The sequence below is a fragment of the Rosa rugosa genome, chromosome 7, assembly GCF_958449725.1.
Source record: "Rosa rugosa chromosome 7, drRosRugo1.1, whole genome shotgun sequence".
In the NCBI taxonomy this organism is placed as follows: Eukaryota; Viridiplantae; Streptophyta; class Magnoliopsida; order Rosales; family Rosaceae; genus Rosa; species Rosa rugosa.
The window spans coordinates 22,422,160-22,433,341 of record NC_084826.1 but is presented as its reverse complement, the minus strand read 5'-3'; the positions used below and the strand labels follow the sequence as shown (position 1 = coordinate 22,433,341).

General features: G+C 41.3%; 1 protein-coding gene across 18 annotated transcripts; it reads right to left on the bottom strand.

Moving 5' to 3' along the window:
- LOC133722411 (uncharacterized) lies at window positions 1–2,871 on the bottom strand. Of its 18 annotated transcripts, none has more exons than XR_009852707.1 (9): window positions 2,731–2,871; window positions 2,526–2,651; window positions 2,317–2,362; window positions 2,021–2,123; window positions 1,905–1,917; window positions 1,519–1,756; window positions 1,195–1,417; window positions 1,043–1,090; window positions 1–334 (listed from the first exon to the last, which is right to left on the bottom strand). XR_009852707.1 is itself a non-coding variant. In XM_062149305.1 (8 exons), the coding sequence occupies exons 4-8, from the start codon at window positions 1,970–1,972 to the stop codon at window positions 287–289; spliced, it is 354 nt and encodes a 117-aa protein (XP_062005289.1). In that variant the 5' UTR covers window positions 1,973–2,123; window positions 2,317–2,362; window positions 2,526–2,651; window positions 2,731–2,871; the 3' UTR covers window positions 1–286. The 18 variants fall into 18 exon arrangements, 6 of the variants coding, with proteins under 6 accessions (XP_062005289.1, XP_062005293.1, XP_062005292.1 ...); XR_009852709.1 differs by having other exon boundaries at window positions 1,703–1,756; XR_009852708.1 differs by lacking the exon at window positions 1,905–1,917 and having other exon boundaries at window positions 1,519–1,601; window positions 1,703–1,756.
- Between the last annotated feature and the right edge of the window lie 8,311 nt (window positions 2,872–11,182).

Here is an 11,182-nt window from a genome sequence, read left to right as displayed (position 1 = left end):
TTGATTCCAAAAGCCATTTCATTCATCAACAATATTCATCCCAACATTTACATAAGAATTAACATTGCCTAAGTGGCTATAACTGCATAAAGCCGGAAAACATAAACGCGTCCACATTGCATTAACCATGCCTATAACTAAAGCAAAAACTAAAACTAGCTAGCAGGAGGCTCATCAAAATACCAAAACAAAAATGCCTTCAACTGCGCATTAACCATGCCTAAACTTCTCCATATACAACAACAAAAGAAAAGAACAAGATTGAAGTCTCCAAAATAAGATAAAATTACTTGTAACTTAGAGTTTCCAGTCTTTGGTGTAGCTGCCAATGGACCTAGCAAAAACATGTTACCAAAACAGATGCTTATCAATTATTATCAATTGATTCAACTCCCATCCAAATTACCAAAACAGATGCTATTCAATTCCCATCCAAAACTGCCAAATTTTATTATTCAAACTAGAGACAGTAACCAAAGTCCAAAACAAATTATCAATTGATTCATACTCAGTTCCAAATTACCAAAGGTCCAAAACAGATGCTATTCAATTCCAAAACTGCCAAATTTCATTATTTCAAATCAAAAGTCAAAACAGATACAGACATACAGCAACCAAACTAATATAGCAACTTTTAGTTGGACAGAAAAAATTTGGTTTGCAAGTCCAATAAGCTACAGACCAGAGAAACAAAGCTTCACAACAATTGATAAGTGGCTCACAGGTTTATTTTACAGCAAAAGCATAACAGAAATAATTAAGAAGAGTACAATTCAAATGAATACCATTAAGTTTCACTGGTATATGATACAGGAGAGGTACACATGCATAATCATGATAGAGGAAAGGTAAACATCACGTATGATGAACATACAAGATGAACATGTATTTATATTATCCATAGAAGTGGCCTTCAGAATTTGTTAAATGAATTTATGGCAGCAGACTTTTTTCTTTTGCAATTTCCTTATTGAAAATGAATCACACATCCAAGGGGCAGTAGAAAAAAACAAATTGAAGTTCAGAAATGCCAGAATGTTACCTTGACATGTTGAAGATTGGGGTCTGTATCTACATTTGGACCACAAACCTACAGAAGGCAGAGAAAGGTCGGATGATATGTACTGTTGGATAAGGCATTACTGAAAATAATAGAATTTGTTAAAGGGAAATACTTGTGCATGGCAAACTTACTTTCCCAGAGATTGTGCTAAACTGTGCAAAGACTCAACAAAACCAGTCATTCCCTGGGCATTAACATAGCTCCGAAGCCTTTCAAAAAGGCCACGCATTTTCACAGCAGATAATAAAGTAATGATAATAAATCGATTAGCATACCATCAAGCCACTCAACTGCTTTCTGTGCCTCAACTGCATATTTGTATCACATAAAAGCAAACCCCAGGACTTGCCAGACCTAAACAGCCAGAGAACAATAATCACCCAAAAATCAGTCATTTCTCAAAAAAAAAAAAAAAAAAAAGGGATTAGTCAAGAAAAAAGTTAAGAACATCAAACCTAGTGAAATCCTCGTCATCTTGCAACAAGACTAAACAACAGGGCATAGCATCATCAATATTCTTTAGTCAAATTCTTGCTACCTATCGTCAAACTTGTCCTCATAATTGTTCAAACAAATAGATTGAATAGCATAGTTCCTACTTTCAAAACAGTAACCACAAAAAAAGGTTCTTACAATTACCTGGGAGAGACAAACAATGCTGTAACCTTGCCTGAGTTCTTCCATTTCTTTAACCTAAGTTTATAATAGCAGTCAAAGTTAAAGGTGACAAGAACAATTGCTGTAAATTCCCTAACAAGACAGAGCAATTTTCATAAGGGAACGGTTCCCACTCTGAAATTTATTGCCACATCTTTTCAAAAATTAATTGCAGGTCCAATACCTTCCAAAGTCATCTCCAAACCAACATGTTCCAAGTTCATGCATCAATATAAGATGTTCCAGAACCATTTGGGAGAGTAAGGGACTAAAGAATATAAATCGAAGAAACAAAACTACCTCTGTAATAATTGCATTAGCCTTGCTAAAAGAATCGGCCAAGCCATATGCAAATCTGCTTCCCAGAAGCAGTTGTCAATGCCCAGGTTACATTGATGAAAATCTGAACCCAAAAACAAAAAACCCACATCATAAACATCTCAAAAATAACAATCCCACAACATAATTAACTACCCGTATGTTAATCTTTAAATGTTCAGAACTCAAGGCAGTACATTAGTTAACAAGTGTTTAATCCATCTCGTATATCAAACCCATGAAAATTCAAACTAGTAGATAAAAAGAAAGAAACTTACAACAGCAGTGGCATCATGAAGAAGTGATAGTCCATTCATCCTTGCCCTGGAGATTAACAGAACACGAAGTCAGTTTCAAACAACAAAGTCAGAGAATCATATCATCGAACAAGTAATCTGATCTAAAACATCAAAATAACAAAGTAATTTCAAAATATTTCAGATCTGAAGCAGAAAATCAATGCAAGCTAGATCTAAAAGAGGCATACCTTGCTCGAGGTCTGCGGCCAGCGGAACCGAGATCTTCAGTGCAACGGACATGGCCACCACGCCGGTGGAGATCAGCATATACAGCAAACCTCCCATACAAACATCATGGCACAAAAAATTAAAATCTTCAGTGGAGAAACAAGAAAAGGATTAACCAAAAATGGAGATCAAATATTGAAGAAAAGAGTAAGAGCAGAGATGGACCTGAACGTCGGAGACCTCTCGGCGAAGCAGAGTTTGAATTTGTTGGTGTTGTGTTTGGTCGAAGCAGAGTTAAATGAGAGAAGAAAGAAACGGCAGAGAAGAGAGAGAGGCAATAAAGCGAGAAACTGAAACTGAAATGCGGAGAGTAGTGGAACCCCTAGGGTTACGTAAAAGTCAAAACGTCAAAACGACGTCGTTTTGACCAGTTCGGTTTTTTCGGTTCGTTTCAAAAATTGGCTTAATTGTATATATTAATAGGCATAATATATGTGATCCAAAAATTCTGAAATGGAAATTGACCAATCTGAAAATTCTCATATGTTTATATAACATTGATAGGTATTGTGTAAAAAAATTAGGCCGATCTGCCATGAATAAGGCGCCCAACGTAGCGGTCAACGCTTTGCACAAGCAAACTTCCCTAAGGGGAGCGGCACTATGCGCGGACAAACGTTGCGGAATTTTGACATCCGTAAGTAGACCCCCTGTTTGGGCCCAAAATGAGCATTTTGGTTTAACAAAGCGTGTCTTGGAGAAATTGAGCCAATATCAGTGGCTCACATATATATTTTCGATAAGTTCAAAAATATATTATTAAGAGGCTAAATAAGGCCTACCAAACATGGAAATGAAAAATCAACTTTAGCACATTTTCCTACTTCGGCTAGGAGAAAGCGAGCTAGACAAGAAATGAGGGATGGCGGACTAACCATCCGAACTCCAAATGAGTTGAAACTTTCCAGATTAATTCTAGACATCCCATTGATCATTTCTTATGAAGAGTGCCAAAGCTCGTTCGGAGTGGAAAACCTTCAAACAAACAGTCCAATTTTCTGCAGAAGCAAAACTTGGAAACTGGACCTGTAAGAGGTCCAGCAGTGTTTTCGGCCCAACCACTATATGAAAAGCTCTGAAAATTTATCAGGGTGATCTACACTCATAGTGGAATATTTCTTATGAAGAAGTCACGGTCAAAAACTGAGTGCTTGATGGAGATAAAAATTGAAGGATAAGGGAGCAGAAAATGACTCAAACCTAACATTCCATTAAGTGTTTAAGTGCTCAAACCTAACATTCCATTAAGTGTTTAAGTGCTCAAACCTAACCCATTATGATTTGTTTTTAAAGCCAAATAGTGTTGCTTGGTAGCCTATAAATAGAGGCTACAACATAGACCAAACAAAAACAACAACAACACAATTCAACAACATCTCTAAGATGATCTAAGTTCTCTCTAGAGCAAACCTCTCTAAGAGCAACTCCTCTCATTCTCTTTCTCTTATCGGTGATCACACTCCTAGTCCTAGTCTTCTCGGAAGCCGACTTTCAGTGCCACCAAACCCTCTGTCAACGTGCTTCGGTCCTAGTCTCCTCGGGAGCCGACGGTAGTGCCGCGACCACAACGGTTACAGAACCAGCCAAGCAAGGGTAACGCCCTAGCAACCCAGCCAAGCTAAGGTCACGCTTTAGCAAGTTCTCTCTACTTCCCGGTGGTTCTCGCTCTGCTCGATCTACAACATCGAGTATCGATTGTGATTTTCAAGAAGCTCAGCAAAAGTCCTCACCACGAGGCACAAAGAATCCCACGACGAGGTTGGTGCTCTCCTCGTCTACAATCGCTTGATAGAAGTCAGGTCAAGGGACACCCCCGACGACCGCACCCAAACGGTGCTGGCACGCCCGCGCAGAAAAGAGACTGTTGACCAGCTGCAGCAAAATTGGAGCCAAACATTTTGGCACGCCCAGTGGGACAACATCAGAAGTTTTTTTCTTGAAGCACATTCAACCACTGGCCTTCAAAACAAACATTTTGGCACGCCCAGTGGGACTAAACTAGAGTCTTTTTGTATTCACCATCATTGGGATGCTAGGGGAAAATCTTTACCAAAAGAAATTCCTGAAATCATGCCTGTCTTCGTGCGCATACCTGTCCCGGAGAATGCAAGCATAGAGGAGCGACTTGCTATCTTTCAACAGAACACTGCTTCGTATTATGCGAATTTGAAAAAGGTCCTGGCAGCGCAGCAGAAGAGGATGGATGAACTTTTCCAATCAGCCCAACAAGAGTCGTGGCAGACTTGGGAGCAGCTGGCCGACGTGACCCAACCAGCCCAAGAAAACCACCAGCAGCCGATGAATGTCGTTGCGACCCAGCACAAACAGACCTCATCGGAGTTCGCGACCTTGCGCAAAGAAGGTTCCAGCTTGGCTACTCAAGTCAGTTCGCATCAAGGCGAATTGGAACTTCAAGAACCTGCTCGCGAAGAGGTCGTTTCTGAGACTAACTTGCCTATAGGTGGCAATCAACCTAAGGGTCTCACTGGTGAGTCACAGCCTTACACAGAGGTTGTGCATGGAAAAGGTCATCAACAAGATTGTTCTTCTGACAATACAATTGTCTCTGAACAAATATCTGATTTCTCCACTGATCAAGCCAAATATGTGGCTACTGATCAGATGCATGGGGGGCAAGATATGACCCATGATCATCCCTTTGATCAAGAGAAGTTGGCGTTAGTTGGCGACAAAGCCGATCTTGGAACATCTTCATCTTCAAAAGTGCAATTGAATATCATGTTTCGCCAACCAACAAAGATACTTGGGGGGCAAGATTACTCCTCCTACGAGCCAAATTTTTCCCAAGTTTTCGATGAGAAGTATCTTTGTTCTTTTCCTACAAGCTCTCACAGGAGGGATTTTTACCCTACAAATTTTGATACATCGGAGCTTGGAATGAAGCATAGATGGCCTCCCCCGTGGTCTTCTAGAGGTTAGCCAAACATGGTGCTGCTAGCTTCTTTCTTTCTTTGCTTTTAATTTTCTGTTAATTTTTCGTTTCTAGTTTTCTTTTCATTAAAAAATAAATAAATAAATAAATAAAAGAGAAAAAGAGAAAAATGAAAATACAAAAAGAGTTCAAGATTGTGCATCGCTAGATGCGAAGGTAGTGTCTGGCCTAGCTGTGGCTTGAACCTAATTTCTAATATATATTTGGAGGCCATTTGACTTTAATGTCGAGTTAAGGCCTGTGTGCATACGAAGGAATTCGACGCCCTATCACAACCCCTTACGACCACTTGCTGGTCTAAATTCTCCATATCAAGAGCTTCAAAGGACTTGTACTCCTGCATATTTTGCGGGCGTCGAATTCCTTCGTATGCACACAGGCCTTAACTCGACATTAAAGTCAAATGGCCTCCAAATAAATAAAAAAAAAAAAAGAGAAAAAGAGAAAAATGAAAATACAAAAAGAGTTCAAGATTAGGGTTGTGAATCATAACGGAATAGGTGAAGTCTCTTTTGTTAATATTGGCCTAAACTCCTTATTGGTGCCTAATTCAGGTCCCTTAAGGTTAAGGGCGGCTTTTATTAACACTTGTTGAACTGTCTTCGCACTTATGACCTTTCTCATCTTAGTAAGTATAGCCTATGTGAAATGGTGTCTAGAAAGGGGACAACGTTCATGACAGGTTCTTGAATCCAGAAGTGCGTGCAAATGGGCCTAAACCACTATGTGGGAGTAGCTCATGCCAAAATGGATTCTGCCTCTCTTGTTCGCCCTCCCCCACCTGGCCATTTCAGTAAGGTTGCCCAAAAGATACCAGACATCAGATACATGGGGGGCAATAAAGTTGGCAAAGGAAGCGTCAGTTCATGACAAAGGCAATCCAGATTGTGGCATTCAAGATTTATGGCCTATTTAGAGGCCTATATGGAATCAGTCAAGCCAATACCAGTGGCTTTTGGAGCAACAACATTTATAAGAGCAGTGCTGATTCAAGACCTCTTCTGTCAAGACGAAGACCTTTGACTTCGAGGTCTGGGGGGCAATGTTTGGGCCCAAAATGAGCATTTTGGTTTAACAAAGCGTGTCTTGGAGAAATTGAGCCAATATCAGTGGCTCACATATATATTTTCGATAAGTTCAAAAATATATTATTAAGAGGCTAAATAAGGCCTACCAAACATGGAAATGAAAAATCAACTTTAGCACATTTTCCTACTTCGGCTAGGAGAAAGCGAGCTAGACAAGAAATGAGGGATGGCGGACTAACCATCCGAACTCCAAATGAGTTGAAACTTTCCAGATTAATTCTAGACATCCCATTGATCATTTCTTATGAAGAGTGCCAAAGCTCGTTCGGAGTGGAAAACCTTCAAACAAACAGTCCAATTTTCTGCAGAAGCAAAACTTGGAAACTGGACCTGTAAGAGGTCCAGCAGTGTTTTCGGCCCAACCACTATATGAAAAGCTCTGAAAATTTATCAGGGTGATCTACACTCATAGTGGAACATTTCTTATGAAGAAGTCACGGTCAAAAACTGAGTGCTTGATGGAGATAAAAATTGAAGGATAAGGGAGCAGAAAATGACTCAAACCTAACATTCCATTAAGTGTTTAAGTGCTCAAACCTAACATTCCATTAAGTGTTTAAGTGCTCAAACCTAACCCATTATGATTTGTTTTTAAAGCCAAATAGTGTTGCTTGGTAGCCTATAAATAGAGGCTACAACATAGACCAAACAAAAACAACAACAACACAATTCAACAACATCTCTAAGATGATCTAAGTTCTCTCTAGAGCAAACCTCTCTAAGAGCAACTCCTCTCATTCTCTTTCTCTTATCGGTGATCACACTCCTAGTCCTAGTCTTCTCGGAAGCCGACTTTCAGTGCCACCAAACCCTCTGTCAACGTGCTTCGGTCCTAGTCTCCTCGGGAGCCGACGGTAGTGCCGCGACCACAACGGTTACAGAACCAGCCAAGCAAGGGTAACGCCCTAGCAACCCAGCCAAGCTAAGGTCACGCTTTAGCAAGTTCTCTCTACTTCCCGGTGGTTCTCGCTCTGCTCGATCTACAACATCGAGTATCGATTGTGATTTTCAAGAAGCTCAGCAAAAGTCCTCACCACGAGGCACAAAGAATCCCACGACGAGGTTGGTGCTCTCCTCGTCTACAATCGCTTGATAGAAGTCAGGTCAAGGGACACCCCCGACGACCGCACCCAAACGGTGCTGGCACGCCCGCGCAGAAAAGAGACTGTTGACCAGCTGCAGCAAAATTGGAGCCAAACATTTTGGCACGCCCAGTGGGACAACATCAGAAGTTTTTTTCTTGAAGCACATTCAACCACTGGCCTTCAAAACAAACATTTTGGCACGCCCAGTGGGACTAAACTAGAGTCTTTTTGTATTCACCATCATTGGGATGCTAGGGGAAAATCTTTACCAAAAGAAATTCCTGAAATCATGCCTGTCTTCGTGCGCATACCTGTCCCGGAGAATGCAAGCATAGAGGAGCGACTTGCTATCTTTCAACAGAACACTGCTTCGTATTATGCGAATTTGAAAAAGGTCCTGGCAGCGCAGCAGAAGAGGATGGATGAACTTTTCCAATCAGCCCAACAAGAGTCGTGGCAGACTTGGGAGCAGCTGGCCGACGTGACCCAACCAGCCCAAGAAAACCACCAGCAGCCGATGAATGTCGTTGCGACCCAGCACAAACAGACCTCATCGGAGTTCGCGACCTTGCGCAAAGAAGGTTCCAGCTTGGCTACTCAAGTCAGTTCGCATCAAGGCGAATTGGAACTTCAAGAACCTGCTCGCGAAGAGGTCGTTTCTGAGACTAACTTGCCTATAGGTGGCAATCAACCTAAGGGTCTCACTGGTGAGTCACAGCCTTACACAGAGGTTGTGCATGGAAAAGGTCATCAACAAGATTGTTCTTCTGACAATACAATTGTCTCTGAACAAATATCTGATTTCTCCACTGATCAAGCCAAATATGTGGCTACTGATCAGATGCATGGGGGGCAAGATATGACCCATGATCATCCCTTTGATCAAGAGAAGTTGGCGTTAGTTGGCGACAAAGCCGATCTTGGAACATCTTCATCTTCAAAAGTGCAATTGAATATCATGTTTCGCCAACCAACAAAGATACTTGGGGGGCAAGATTACTCCTCCTACGAGCCAAATTTTTCCCAAGTTTTCGATGAGAAGTATCTTTGTTCTTTTCCTACAAGCTCTCACAGGAGGGATTTTTACCCTACAAATTTTGATACATCGGAGCTTGGAATGAAGCATAGATGGCCTCCCCCGTGGTCTTCTAGAGGTTAGCCAAACATGGTGCTGCTAGCTTCTTTCTTTCTTTGCTTTTAATTTTCTGTTAATTTTTCGTTTCTAGTTTTCTTTTCATTAAAAAATAAATAAATAAATAAATAAAAGAGAAAAAGAGAAAAATGAAAATACAAAAAGAGTTCAAGATTGTGCATCGCTAGATGCGAAGGTAGTGTCTGGCCTAGCTGTGGCTTGAACCTAATTTCTAATATATATTTGGAGGCCATTTGACTTTAATGTCGAGTTAAGGCCTGTGTGCATACGAAGGAATTCGACGCCCTATCACAACCCCTTACGACCACTTGCTGGTCTAAATTCTCCATATCAAGAGCTTCAAAGGACTTGTACTCCTGCATATTTTGCGGGCGTCGAATTCCTTCGTATGCACACAGGCCTTAACTCGACATTAAAGTCAAATGGCCTCCAAATAAATAAAAAAAAAAAAAGAGAAAAAGAGAAAAATGAAAATACAAAAAGAGTTCAAGATTAGGGTTGTGAATCATAACGGAATAGGTGAAGTCTCTTTTGTTAATATTGGCCTAAACTCCTTATTGGTGCCTAATTCAGGTCCCTTAAGGTTAAGGGCGGCTTTTATTAACACTTGTTGAACTGTCTTCGCACTTATGACCTTTCTCATCTTAGTAAGTATAGCCTATGTGAAATGGTGTCTAGAAAGGGGACAACGTTCATGACAGGTTCTTGAATCCAGAAGTGCGTGCAAATGGGCCTAAACCACTATGTGGGAGTAGCTCATGCCAAAATGGATTCTGCCTCTCTTGTTCGCCCTCCCCCACCTGGCCATTTCAGTAAGGTTGCCCAAAAGATACCAGACATCAGATACATGGGGGGCAATAAAGTTGGCAAAGGAAGCGTCAGTTCATGACAAAGGCAATCCAGATTGTGGCATTCAAGATTTATGGCCTATTTAGAGGCCTATATGGAATCAGTCAAGCCAATACCAGTGGCTTTTGGAGCAACAACATTTATAAGAGCAGTGCTGATTCAAGACCTCTTCTGTCAAGACGAAGACCTTTGACTTCGAGGTCTGGGGGGCAATGTTTGGGCCCAAAATGAGCATTTTGGTTTAACAAAGCGTGTCTTGGAGAAATTGAGCCAATATCAGTGGCTCACATATATATTTTCGATAAGTTCAAAAATATATTATTAAGAGGCTAAATAAGGCCTACCAAACATGGAAATGAAAAATCAACTTTAGCACATTTTCCTACTTCGGCTAGGAGAAAGCGAGCTAGACAAGAAATGAGGGATGGCGGACTAACCATCCGAACTCCAAATGAGTTGAAACTTTCCAGATTAATTCTAGACATCCCATTGATCATTTCTTATGAAGAGTGCCAAAGCTCGTTCGGAGTGGAAAACCTTCAAACAAACAGTCCAATTTTCTGCAGAAGCAAAACTTGGAAACTGGACCTGTAAGAGGTCCAGCAGTGTTTTCGGCCCAACCACTATATGAAAAGCTCTGAAAATTTATCAGGGTGATCTACACTCATAGTGGAACATTTCTTATGAAGAAGTCACGGTCAAAAACTGAGTGCTTGATGGAGATAAAAATTGAAGGATAAGGGAGCAGAAAATGACTCAAACCTAACATTCCATTAAGTGTTTAAGTGCTCAAACCTAACATTCCATTAAGTGTTTAAGTGCTCAAACCTAACCCATTATGATTTGTTTTTAAAGCCAAATAGTGTTGCTTGGTAGCCTATAAATAGAGGCTACAACATAGACCAAACAAAAACAACAACAACACAATTCAACAACATCTCTAAGATGATCTAAGTTCTCTCTAGAGCAAACCTCTCTAAGAGCAACTCCTCTCATTCTCTTTCTCTTATCGGTGATCACACTCCTAGTCCTAGTCTTCTCGGAAGCCGACTTTCAGTGCCACCAAACCCTCTGTCAACGTGCTTCGGTCCTAGTCTCCTCGGGAGCCGACGGTAGTGCCGCGACCACAACGGTTACAGAACCAGCCAAGCAAGGGTAACGCCCTAGCAACCCAGCCAAGCTAAGGTCACGCTTTAGCAAGTTCTCTCTACTTCCCGGTGGTTCTCGCTCTGCTCGATCTACAACATCGAGTATCGATTGTGATTTTCAAGAAGCTCAGCAAAAGTCCTCACCACGAGGCACAAAGAATCCCACGACGAGGTTGGTGCTCTCCTCGTCTACAATCGCTTGATAGAAGTCAGGTCAAGGGACACCCCCGACGACCGCACCCAAACGGTGCTGGCACGCCCGCGCAGAAAAGAGACTGTTGACCAGCTGCAGCAAAATTGGAGCCAAACATTTTGGCACGCCCAGTGGGACAACATCAGAA